Source organism: Heliangelus exortis, chromosome 2 (genome assembly GCF_036169615.1).
Source record: "Heliangelus exortis chromosome 2, bHelExo1.hap1, whole genome shotgun sequence".
NCBI classification, from domain to species: domain Eukaryota; kingdom Metazoa; phylum Chordata; class Aves; order Apodiformes; family Trochilidae; genus Heliangelus; species Heliangelus exortis.
The window spans coordinates 104,284,376-104,297,395 of NC_092423.1; the positions used below are offsets into that span (position 1 = coordinate 104,284,376).

Genomic DNA, 13,020 nt, shown 5'->3' on the forward strand with positions numbered 1-13,020 from the left:
TTCTGGGCTGATCTCAAAGTCACCCCCATGTGCCGTGCCCTCACCACAACTCCCCTGGCGCCCCGCAGCACCCTCCCGCCCAGCGCTCTCAGCTCGGCGAGTGGGCGGGCGACCCCCGCTAGCTCCGGGCTCCGCCGCTGACCTCACGGCCACCCCGGTGCCCCGGTGACATCACCGGAAAAACGGGTGAGTCCCCGCCCCTCCGGCCAATGGGGAGCCTTGGCGGTCGGTGACGGTAGTAGGGAACGGGAGAGAACCCGGAAGGTTTCAGACCCGGAGCGTCGCTGCCTTGAAGAGAGACCCCGCTTCTCGCCTGCCCAACCTCCCTCCCGCCATTGTATGCGCAGATGGACCCGGTAGGAGTTGCCGCCGCCCCCGACGCCGGACCGGGCCCCGCCTGGCAGAGCAAGGTGAGCGCGGGAGGGGCGAGGGGCTGAGGCCCTAATGGCGGCGGCTGGGAGCTGCCAGGCCTGGTTCGGCACCTCACGGCCGTCCGCGGCAACTCGACCCTCCGGGGCCGTAGAGGTGCGGCCGCTGCCACTGGGAAGTGGAGGAGGGTAGAGGCACGTTTGGGTACGAGCACTGTCTCTGGCCGACCTTCGGTCCCGGCAGCGGGGCAGGCAGGGTGGTACGGGCTTCTGCCCTTCTTCGGCCCGCCTCCCCGGAGCAGCCTGAGGAGGTCGGAAGGGCGCTGTGGTGTCCGCAAAACGAGGGTGAAGGTTGGGCGGCGAACCGAGCGCTTGGCTCCACTGCCAGAGTGAGCCACGAAGCTCGCTGGACAGGACATGTCCCGTTTGGCTGCTCCTAGCAATTATCTGCTTGGTGGAGAGAGCTGCTGTCGGATCCTGATAAAGCTCTCTGGGTGAGCAGGAATTGGATCTGAGCTTGGTTATCGGGGCGGTGAGGCACAGTGTGGTTAGATAGATCATTCCCTAACCCCTGCCTCCCCCAGGCAAAGTTTTGTGGGGGCTTCTGTGGTTTTGTGGGGATGTTTGAGATGGCTGTCCTTTCAGGGCTCGAAAAACGGGGAAAAGTTGTGCATAAGCCAATACTATTGTCTCATTGCAAGAGAAGTTTTCCGTAGGCTGTGTGTACACTTGTAAGCAAACTTCGAGGTCAGGCTTTGCTCGTGTCTTCAGGAGGTACTGACACTGACAAACTGATTCCCCTGCCCAAGTTTGTAAGTGATCATAAACATCTTTAATTTGGTTCTACCTATTGAGTTTAAGAAACTATTTTATGTATTTTAGTTAATCATACTTCCGTAAGTATCTGTAGAAACCAAACTCTTATAAGATTACATGAGCTTATTTTAAAGCCACTGATAACTAATTATCCATACTTTTGTGTTGCTACTGAATTCCTTGCTGACTCAAATACAATGTTTATTTACAGTGTCCATGGGGAACCCCTAACACAACATCAATATCATGTTCCCTTGCTGATGTAATGAGTGAACAGCTGGCAAAAGAGCTGCAGCTAGAAGAAGAAAATGCTGCTTTTCCTGAAGTGGTTGCGTAAGTTTAAATCCTGGATTAGTGATCTCTGTTGCTGTGAAGCCATCTTCCATCTCTTGTGTGTTTCCCTACTGTGTGTTTAATGTGGAGTGATAAAGTAAATGCTTCACCTCTTATCTCCTAACTGTATCTTCACAGCTCTTTCAGTGAAGATGGCTTACCCAGTTAAAACTCTCCCTCAGGTTCTCTTCTCTGTCACATTTCCTTCTTTCTTGATATTTTCTTTGCATTGTTTTGGGTGCTTTAAGCCAGTCTGTAAACAGTGTTTTGAGAAACATTTTCAGAAATTTTTTTTTCTTCCCTTTTAGAGACTTGGTAACTGTTTATAATGTTATTTAAAGAACTGCCAGGTGTGTCACCTGTATCCTCTTAATACTTGTAAGCTTTAAAGAGCTTACTAGTTCTAACATACAAATTTTGACTGTGTTCTTTTCTGTGAAGCAGGGCGAAGCAACACAGGTTTCGTTTGTTTTTTTTGAAGTGGTTTTATTTATAAATATATATATATAAAAATATACACGTACACCTGTATCCCATCTTTCTCTTTCATGAAAGTTGTGGTAGAAATAGAGCCTAATGCTTATTACAGAATGGTAGACAAGTAGAAGTTTAAATAATATTTGCATTGTAAAGAAGAGGCAAAGATAAATGGAGTAATGTTCTATTAATATTTAGAGTTGGCTTGGAGGGGGGCAGACAGCTGAGATCTCTTAGTCATTATGCAGCTCTGCATGGGGTCTTTTTTATAGAGAGTGATGAAATGGTATAAAGCAGTGTTTCTGTTTAGATTACTGTGTTTAATTTTTTAAATATCTATTTTCTTTTTACATAGTGTTGCTGAAGGACCATTTATTACAGGAGAAAATATTGACACTTCTAGTGACCTAATGCTAGCTCAGATGCTACAGATGGAGTTTGACAGGGAATATGATGCACAGCTTCGGCGTGAAGAGAAGAAGATCAATGGAGATAGCAAAGGTACCTTCATCAGAAATATTTTTGCTTTAGATATATTCCTGGCAGTCTGTTCAAGCTGACAGAGCTGTGAGGAAGTAGCAAATCTCTGATAATCATGGGTGTGCTTATTTGTTTTGTTTCTCAAGTCTCCATATCCTTTGAAAATTATCGGAAGGTCCATCCCTATGACAGTGACAGCTCAGAGGATGAGGTTGATTGGCAGGATACTCGTCATGATCCCTATAGAGCAGGTATGTGGCACTTTTAAACAACAGAATTTCTTCAGTTAATAGGCCTAAGAATCTGATGTTTTTGTAATGTAAGGGGTCATACCAGTTGTATGTAAAATCAGGTCACCTAATTGGGAGATGTTATGCAGGAATCCGGGTAGGTAACTTCAGGCTTCTGCCTGACAGTATCCTGGCTTCGGTGGCAGAATCTGGTAAAACAACTATTGCACTGCTGTGGAAAGTATTGTGTGATGTGTGTATCTGTCATCCACATTTGGCTAGGAGCATCTGAACATGGTATTGAGTATTCCTGTCTTTAACATGCCAAAAGTGTGCCTGACACCCCAGAGAAGTCAGTCAGAACACAGCAAAAGAAGCTGTCATGTTTACACAGCAGAAGAGAAGACTGCATTAAGATGATATCATTGAAGTATTTTAACCTGTTTAATAAGTAAAAAAATCATGTTATTCTTGTGGGCATTTGTGGAACCTTTATGAGCATTAGTTTTGTTTGTTTAGATGTAAGATTTCATTTATTTTTCTCACTACTGGCAGATAAACCTACCACTACACCAAGAAGGGGCTTTATAGGAAAAGGAAAAGACATAACTACTAAACATGATGAGGTGGTATGTGGAAGAAAGAATACTGCTCGCATGGAAAATGTAAGTGAAAACTTGGGGAAGCTCATTTTGTGTGTAAAACTGAAATGTTGTAATGCAACCAAAGAATGAATGCTTGCCCATCTGCACTATTGTATTGTAGTCCTGATTTTTTTTTTTTTTTTCATTTTTTTTTTCTCCAATTATATAAAACTGAGGCAGCATTCTGATTACTCAAACTGGCAGCTTAAATTGTATGGGGTTTTTTGGTTAAATAATACTTTGTTAATGACCATGAATCAAGAACTTGTACAGAAGTGTTTTGGCAAAACAAAACTATTTGCAAGTTTGGTACGCAGGCAAATAGAACACCAAGGCAACACATTTTTGAAAAGCACAGCTATCATGTAACCTAATTTTTGTAATTATTATTAATTTTGCCTGATGAGCCAAATAACTGACTTTCAGTCAGTTGCTTGACTTGAAGATTTCCAGTCTGTTTATCCATAATACTTACCTTCCTTTTTCTCTAATGTAACTGGTACCAACTTCTGCAAATAAGGAGATATTACAAGTGCAATTTTTACAGGATGTTAAGTAATCTCGTATCAATTTGGGCAGAACTTCAAGTTCTGACTTTAGAGCAAGGTGTGTTTTAACACAGTGACAACACTACATGAAGTGGCTTTCACATCATTCCCTATCTACTCTTGCTTTTTGCTAATCAGAATGAGCAAAATCTGCTTGTGTCAATTTTTGGTGTTTACTAGTAAAAATAATTACATTTCTGTTTATTATTCCTCGTAGTTTGCACCTGAGTTCCAGGTTGGGGATGGAATTGGGATGGACTTAAAGCTGTCAAATCAAGTCTTCAATGCCTTAAAGCAGCATGCATACTCTGAGGAACGGCGAAGTGCAAGGCTCCATGAAAAGAAGGAGCACTCCACTGCTGTATGTTTTTAATAAAGTCTCTCTATCTACTTTGTATCTTCTGCAACAGCTGAGCACTATTTTGGAAATTCCTCGAAACTTCTGATTTTTAGTAAAACAGTTAATCAATATTACAGTAATGTTACTGAAGGAGATGTTATCAGCCAGCTCCTACTAAAAAAAGGCTGTCTTTATTTGAGCTGCCTTACTGTGAGAGCAATATCATAATAAGAGCAAGCAGCTTCCATTTTTTTCCTCTTTGTCTTTCTAAGATTGTCTATGAATCAGCTACAGTGAATAAACTGCCTAGAAATTACTTTCTTAAGGTATCTAGAGGACTAATCATCTGCAGTTGAACTATGTTGACTCCAAATATCTGTCCTCATTGCAAGTTTCAGGAACATCAGGTGACCAAGTAAACTTTGACTTAATAATTTAGGAAGTCAGTTGATAATGCTTTATGGATGAGTTTAGAAGAGGACTTCTTGTAATTCCTGCTGTGGCCTTCTTCAAATTTGGGGTTTTTGCTTCATTGTTATTGATATAAAAGGAATATAATACTTGAGCTAGATGGCTCACTATAGGAAGTGCTTTTGAGCCACAGTCTGTACTTTGTGTGGAACTGGTGAAATACTTTATGTGGGACACAGCTGATAAGGTACCTGAGAGTATTAAATCTACAGATGACAGTGCTTTGCTTCATCTGTTTATTTGGTTTGTTGGGTTTTTTTTTTCCCTATCAATTGAGAGAATGCTCTTAATACATCATTCTTTTCACCTAGTTGAATGCTTGTGGTTTACAGATACTCTAAATTCACTGTAATGCAAAGAGTTATTTTAACAAACTGAGTCTTCATTTCTTGCCTACAGGAGAAAGCAGTGGATCCTAAAACACGTTTGCTTCTGTACAAGATGGTCAATGCTGGGATGCTGGAGACCATCACAGGCTGCATCAGCACAGGAAAAGAATCTGTTGTTTTTCATGCATATGGAGGAAAGTAAGTATATTATTTGTTACTGACAGTAGCTTTCAGAACCAGAGATGGTTTAAAAAGTGGAAACCACAAGAATACTTAATCTATCTGTGTTTTCATTCCCAAGATTTAAAGTTTGTGTTTATGTATATGCAGATAATAATAAAATCTTAAAAAAAAATTAAAAAAAAAATATCCAAAACAACAGTAAAGTAAAATCCCCACTTTCCTCCTTGGACACCATTTAGTGAATAGGGACAAATTCAACTTAGCTTTCTGTGGAGAAATACATACTCCTTTTATAAAAAAGAATTCTTGAGATTTTGAGGAACTCTTTCCACTAACCTGCCCCAGGCTGCAAAACTGTCATGATGTTCTTAGGCTCCCTGAAGATTGTCTTTCCATGCAGGTTGCTGTATTACCAGCTCCACCTCTGGAGGTTCAGTGGAGGTGCTGTTTGTTACTTTTGGGTTACCTCGAGGATAGTGCTGGCATGCTGTTCACTTTTCAAGTCATGCAGGAGTCCAGTTTTAATGACTACCATGCCAGAAGGATTGTAGTGTGGTAGTAGTGATTGCAGGGTGTTGAAACACCACTACTTTAAAGTGAGATAAGAAAGATGTAATAAACCCCAAATACAGGTAACCAGACATTGAGAAAGAGAGGTTAACTTGGAGGTGGGGAGAAAAGATGGTTTTGGGGTGTTTTTTTGTGGGTTTTTTTGTGTTTTGTTTTTTTTTGTTTGGTTGGTTGGTTGGTTGTTTTTTTTGGTGGTGGGGGGTTTGGGTTTTTGTTTTGGGGTTTTTTTGTAGTTTTTTTTTTACTTGACCTTTGCACTTGAGGAGTTGAGGAGTGTTCTTTTGCTTAGTATTATTCAATGGGTAGTATCTTTGTGGTGACCATACCATTATTGTTCTAATGCAGGACTTTTTTTCACTTGTGATTTTGTGATACATGTACATCCATTAACAGGCCTGTTATTAGCTATGACATTTAAGTAAAAATGTTAACAAATTGGGAGACAGAACCTGTTTGCTATGCAATGTATAACGAAAACGCCAAAACTCAATTTCATACATTCTAAATCATAGAACTCATAAGTGTAACTAGAATTGGCTTCCAAATTTGATATCAAACAGGATCTTTTCCTCTCTTATATTAAAAATTGCTATAATTTGCAATGTTTAAAAAAAAATTTTTTTAAAAAAACAAACCAAAAACCATGTATTTACTTACGAAGTCGTGACTGGTTAACTTTGTTGTGTGTTTGACTTTTTCCATGAGAAGTGTAACTGAAGATAAAGTTATACCTCCAGAATGTGCCATCAAAGTGTTTAAAACGACTCTTAATGAATTCAAGAACCGTGACAAGTACATAAAGGATGACTACAGGTTTAAGGACCGCTTCAGTAAATTGAATCCACGGAAGATTATTCGTATGTGGGCTGAGAAAGAAATGCATAACTTAACAAGGTAAAGAAAAAAAAAACAACAAAAAGTGTCATTGCCAAGTGCCTCTTGTTTTCCTTTGCCAAATGCCTGTTGGTTTCCTATTTTCTCTTTAAGAAAGTTATGCTGCTTCTTTAAAGTAGGTTACATTTCATTTTTAGGCCAAAATATATACAGCCTGGCACAGATTGAATAAGCCTCTTGTTTTTCACAGTTTACTGAATTGTCAACATCATCAGTGATTTGGCAGCAGAATTTACAAGCCAATGTAATTAACAGGGTTTTCAGTAAGCATTTTTAGACCCACTTTTGACTTTAAGATCTGACTATTCCTAAGTGGAATTCCTACAAAGCTGGAAGTAGAACTGTAGCACTTGGGGTGTGGTGTGGGTTTTTTTGGTTTATTGGTTTTTTTGGTTTTTTTTTTCCTTAATCAGTTTTTGTTTTCTGACCCACAGAATGCAAAATGCAGGAATTCCTTGTCCTGAAGTTGTTATCCTTAAGAAACATGTCTTGGTTATGTCTTTCATTGGCCAGGATCAAGTGCCAGCTCCTAAGCTAAAGGATGTAACACTTAGTAGTGAAGATATGAAAAAGGCCTACTATCAGATTCTTAATGTAAGATCATGCTGTGCTGATTTCTCCTCCAGTTCTGGGTTGTGTTTTCTTTTAGGGGAATAACTTAAAGGCCAAATTAGCTTTATTTACTCTTCAGGGTGCTTGCATCACGGTCAAGTTACAGAGTCCAAAGCCTTAATTTGCTGCTGTTTAATGTGTGACTTAGAATAAATAAGAAATCATATATTAAGAAATCATATATTAAAAAAACTAATGAATTGAATCTTAATCTAGGTAGAAAACATGCTGGAACTTAATGATGTATTTAGCAACAGGGAAATAATCAGCAAGTAGTCCACCTATTTTGGAAGCAGTATGTAGTCTAGAAATTTTTTCAAGACTTTCTGGGTTTACTGAATCCTTAACTTACAATGCTTAAGCACCCTCCAGTGGAAAGCCCCCTCTCCACCCTCATTTTTAACAAATCTAGGAATCACAGAATGAATTAGAATATTGCATGGTGGATACTTTACTTTCCCATTGTGTGCTGTAATCAGTTTAAACATGTGTCTGCTGGCTGTCCAATCAGTATCATCTCCCTGTAGGCATCAAAAAAACCAAACCCAAGCAACCCAGCAGCTTGAGAGTATGAATGGTCTGTGACTTGAATCTTGAGACCAGTAGAGCAACAGAACCATGTTTTAAATGAATGTGCGTGCTAGTTAGGAGTCATTATCTAAACCTCTGAGACCTCTTTCCTGTGTGACAGAGGTAAGAGTGACAGGTGTATTTAGAGAACATGTTTATCTGCCTCATACACTTGGACTGCTTGGCAGAGCTGGTATGACTTTTCCAGACTCATTCTTCTGACTTGACAAAGCTAAATTCCATGATAAAAGCAGAGTTTGCTGATGGTTTAGCAAAACTGCAATTCCCTGTATGGAACTTAATTGAAAACTTGGAAAAAATTATGTAAATCAGGTGGGTGACTGTGGAAAGGCTTTGTTTGTTATATTAATGCAAAGGATATTTATTTGGAGTACAGCAGGCTTCATCCATTGACTAATTTGGCTCCTTGCAGATGATGCAACAATTGTATAAAGAGTGCAACCTGGTCCATGCAGATCTGAGTGAATACAACATGCTTTGGCATGATGGGAAGGTGAGCATATTCTTTATGTGGGAAGGAAAAGGTTTCATGTAGTGTCAGATGTTAATACAAAGTGAATTGCTGTTCCTCTGTGACTACAGGTTTGGCTTATTGATGTCAGTCAGTCTGTGGAGCCGACCCATCCTCATGGACTTGAGTTTTTGTTCAGAGACTGTAGGAATGTTTCACAGGTAGGAGCTCTCTCTTCATTTGACAGTCCTCTTGTACTGAATGTTTTCCAAGACAAAACACCATCAAATCAATTTGGAACTTAAAGTCAACCCAATACAGCTCTGTGGTGCTGATAATTTTTTACATATATATGTATATCTATTTGTCTATCTATCTATATATGTATATCTATCTATATAGATATATGTAATATCATAGAATCGGCTGGGTTGGAAGGGACCTCAGAAATCATCAAGTCCAACCCTTGATCCACTACCACTGCAGTTACCAGCCCATGGCACTGGGTGCCACATCCAGTCTCTTTTTAAATATCTCCAGGGATGGAGAATCCACCACTTCCCTGGGCAGCCCATTCCAATGCTTGATCACCCTCTCAGTAAAGAAATTCTTTCTAATGTCCAACCTAAACCTCCCCTGGCACAACTTGAGACCGTGCCCTCTTGTCTTGCTGAGAGTTGTCTGGGAAAAGAGACCAACCCCCCCCTGGCTACCCCCTCCTTTCAGAGAGTTGTAGAGAGTGATGAGGTCTCCCCTGAGCCTCCTCTTCTCCAGGCTGAACAGCCCCAGCTCCCTCAGCCTCTCCTCATAGGATCTGTGCTCGAGTCCCTTCACCAGCCTGGTTGCCCTCCTTTGGACCTGCTCCAGGACCTCGATATCCTTCCTAAACTGAGGGGCCCAGAACTGGACACAGGACTCGAGGTGTGGCCTCACCAGGGCTGAGTACAGGGGCAGAATCCCTTCCTTGGACCTGCTGGCCACGCTGTTCCTGATACAGCCCAGGATGCCATTGGCCTTCTTGGCTACCTGGGCACACTGCTGGCTCATGTTCAGCTTCCTGTCAATCCAGACTCCCAGGTCCCTTTCTGCCTGGCTGCTCTCAGCCACTCTGTGCCCAGCCTGGAGCTCCCCATGGGGTTGTTGTGGTCAAATATATATATTTTTGTTTGTTTGTTTGTTTTTGGTTTTGTTTTTTTTTTTTACCATACTTTCCCCAAAAGGGAAAAAAAAAAACCAAACAAAACAACAGTGCCACTGGAATGTGAAATTTCTTTCATTTATTCTTATGTGCAAGGAAAAAAAAGCAAAAATGTCGTTTGACTAAATATTGTAATTGTAACTTGGGGAAGGAAAAGGAGTATTTTGCTGTGTGTACTAAAGTGTTTAATATGTGGTTTTTATATTGACTAGTTCTTCCAGAAGGGTGGTGTGGCAGAAGCACTTAATGAGCGTGAACTCTTCAATGCTGTCTCAGGTTTAAATATTACAGCTGACAACGAAGTAGACTTCCAAGCAGAGGTACAGCTTTCTCTGTGTCTGATATTTTAATTTGGTTATCTATAGTAGCTTTTGCAATACCTTAACTCCCCGCATTTAGTTTTTGTGATTAGTGTGTGTGTGTGAGTATACTTTCAGCAGTCATTCTGCATCTTTTTTTAAACTTGATCATTTCAGCATAGTAAAAAAGCTTTCTAAAACTCAGATTGAGAGGCTTTTCCACCTCCTTTTCTGATCTCCCTGCTCCCAAGTGTAAAACGCTTCATGTTGCATGTAATTGCTACTTTCAGTAGTAAGGGAAATTTAGTAATCTGTGTTAGTTTTAATGCTAGTTTTGTTGTCTTTTCTTACATATATTAAAAGTTGTGCAGTGGTTTAAAAAAAAAAAAAAAAAAAGGTACAGTTGTTCTGCTTATTTTACATATTTTAGATCTTAACTCGGATTTAAAGTTTAGGCTACCAATTTCAATTTTCATGCCTAAAATCATGCTAATGTAAATATGGTCCAGGAATCTTTAGTCACCTTTGGCTTTAAGTTTTCAACTTTTAGCTGTAATTCTTGAAGGCATGCATCCTGACACCAGACACGTATGAAAATAATGTCAGAAATTCTGTATGTACTATTTAAAGTAAAGGCTACATGGCAGTTCTGCTTGATTCCAAATTGACAGTGTGGGTTTATGCATGGGGTAGGTCCAGCATGTAGTAGATGGGAGCTTGAAACTAGGTAACTCCTGGGGTAGCTCCTGCTGGTGAGGAAGAAGTAAAGAGAACACAATGTCACTGTTTCAAGATCTTCTGTATCAGTTAATCAAGCAAAACCCAGATCCCTCAGTGATTGTGTTGTGAGCATTGAGGAGGATTTTGTGGTTGGTTTATGTCATCTTTTTTACTTACAAGTTTTATAGGAAAGAGTTATATTGCTTCTTAGAGGTGAATTTGGCCAGCCCATTCTTGAACTTCAGACTTTGACCTTAGTTGCTAGTTGCTAAAACTGCCTCCCATGGAGTTACGGGGGAAGTTACCCAATTATAACAGTCTGAAGCTTAAAATAATCTACTGTCCTGTGTTGCTTGGATTGTACAAATATTGAAGCATAGCTGTCTTCAGTTTTCATCATTAATAATTATTGTAGTGGATTTGAATTTTTAATATTACTTGGAATTTCTCCAATGCTGACAGAGTGAGTGAGTTACAGTAGAGCTCTTCAGACTTGGAGAAAGGGACATTTCTGTGTTTTTGGGGAGCACAATTAAAGTCTAAAGAGTCATCCAGTCTTCCCTGCAACTCATGCAATTCAGTTACGTAGCATGAAACTATAAAAGAGTGCTACTCCTTTTCTTACTTGTTGAGGACAGATGTTTCAAGCAATAGCTGAAAGTATGTTTCTCCATACATGAGACCAAATCATTGAAGCAGAAATACTGTGGATACCTGACCAGTCATCCAAAGCTACCTTTTATGTCTGTTTTGAAACATTCATGCATGGCTTTCATGAATTTATTTTTGGCTCTCTAGATTGAAGCTTTGGAGAAGATGAATGAAGATCACGTGCAGAATCATGGAAAGAAACTGTCAATGTTTCCAAGTGATGGAGATCCACCTATATATGATGAATAGCACTGAAGTGTATAGCTGCTAACAAAAAAAAAAAAAAAGCAAATTTACTGCTTCAAACTATGTTGGTGCAGTGGTAAATGTCAACTACCAATGTCAAGAGAGAGTGGTTGACTGGGAATACCAAAATGGGAAACACAACGAGCATACAGTGATGCCTCAGTGTTGTTTGTTTTTATAACTTAGCCTTTTTTAACATCAGGCTGGCACTGTGAGAATGGACTGTCACTACCTCTTCAGATGGTCTGACAACTTCACCAGCTGCCCAGTTACATTAGACTAATGTAGCTGAGGTGGTCATATTTTGCATGATTCAGAGCTTATATGTTTTATTTTAAAAAATGTAAAGAAAAATCAAGATTGTCTAATTAGTGGGGAATCATTTAACAAACCAACATCTTTACATGTGCTATCTAGACCTTTTTGCTTGAAGTACATGGAATATGGGTCTAACTATCTCTGTAAATACAATTGGGTATTACATGAGAAACAGCTTGGAATCCAGCCAGCAGAGGACTTCTTTGGTGACCTGCCAGAAAATCCTGGGAGCTGCATCCACGTTGTATAAAAAGAGTAAGTTTAGTTAGCTTCACTTAATTGGGTCCAAGAACTTGGAGCAAGCAAAAAAAAACCAACAACAAAAAAAATTAGATACAATAAATTTGTTTGTAAACAGAAATTCTGGGTAGAGCATTGAACATTCTCACCTCAAAGATAATCCTGGACTATGAAAACTAAACATAGATCATCGTTATTTTTAAAGGAAACTTGTCTACTGGTCCAAAAAGAATGCTCAAATTTGTCTTTCTAATGCTTTTATTCTTAACACCAGTCTTTTTATTTTAGTAGGTTCTAAAAATCTAGCACTGCTTCTCTCCAAAACAACACTTAAAAGGTGAACTGCTATAAAGGGATGGTTTGGAATTAAGAAATTATGATCAAATTCTTTTTAACTCTGATTGCTATTTCTGATACTGCTCTTTATCAAGCAGAATACAGTGTTGCTACATGTGACAGTCTCACAGTGTGCTATGAAATTGGTTTATTTTTTTTAATTGTATTTTTTTGTGTTGGAAAACTGGTGGTGAAGTAAAAACAAGATCTTGCAGTGGTATTTTTGCGTGGTTCCATGCATTTTACAGGCTTTCACTGACCCTTGGTGCTGCAATAAAGCAGCTTTAGGGTGGGACTACACTGGTTTGTTCTAACAACAGAAAAAAGGACTATTTTGGTGGGTAATACATAGACTATGAACAACTTGACATTTTTGCCAGTTTCATCCCAGTACTTAGATTTTCTTCCCCTTTCTAAATTAGACAATCATCTTGCATTACCCCCTTCCTTTTGAAATAAAGGAGCTTGTGTCTCTGAGGGAATAAGTCTGTTCCTAATTGCTCAGTGAAACAGTTGTCCAAAATAAGGGTATCTGGGGAAGAACAGAGTAGGTGCTGAGGGGGAGGTGCTACAGCTATCTGACGCCTTCAGGAAGACTGAAAGCTTCCATTGTCAAACACTACCAGTCTTCCTCAAAGCATTCACAGAAGAAGGCTTTTTTTTTTTTTTTTTTCT

The 13,020-nt window shown here is 39.7% G+C and overlaps 1 protein-coding gene across 5 annotated transcripts; it reads left to right on the forward strand.

Annotated features, from left to right (window-relative positions):
* The first annotated feature begins 205 nt into the window (after positions 1–205).
* Positions 206–12,565, forward strand: RIOK3 (RIO kinase 3). Of its 5 annotated transcripts, none has more exons than XM_071737315.1 (13): positions 206–410; positions 1,396–1,517; positions 2,350–2,495; positions 2,621–2,725; positions 3,260–3,369; positions 4,114–4,257; positions 5,107–5,234; positions 6,498–6,683; positions 7,118–7,277; positions 8,299–8,379; positions 8,469–8,558; positions 9,748–9,855; positions 11,353–12,565. In XM_071737315.1, exons 1-13 carry the CDS (start codon positions 348–350, stop codon positions 11,452–11,454), a joined length of 1,545 nt encoding a protein of 514 aa, XP_071593416.1. In that variant the 5' UTR covers positions 206–347; the 3' UTR covers positions 11,455–12,565. The 5 variants fall into 5 exon arrangements, with proteins under 5 accessions (XP_071593416.1, XP_071593414.1, XP_071593419.1 ...); XM_071737313.1 differs by having other exon boundaries at positions 209–410; positions 6,495–6,683; XM_071737316.1 differs by lacking the exon at positions 206–410 and adding an exon at positions 727–862 and having other exon boundaries at positions 6,495–6,683.
* Positions 12,566–13,020: the final 455 nt, after the last annotated feature.

Coding starts and splice junctions, on each gene's coding strand:
- RIOK3 (XM_071737313.1), top strand. CDS start 348: ATGGACCCGGTAGGAGTTGCCGCCGCCCCCGACGCCGGACCGGGCCCC. Junction 8,380..8,468: donor TGCTTTGGCATGATGGGAAG/GTGAGCATATTC, acceptor CTGTGACTACAG/GTTTGGCTTATTGATGTCAG. Junction 9,856..11,352: donor AAGTAGACTTCCAAGCAGAG/GTACAGCTTTCT, acceptor TTGGCTCTCTAG/ATTGAAGCTTTGGAGAAGAT.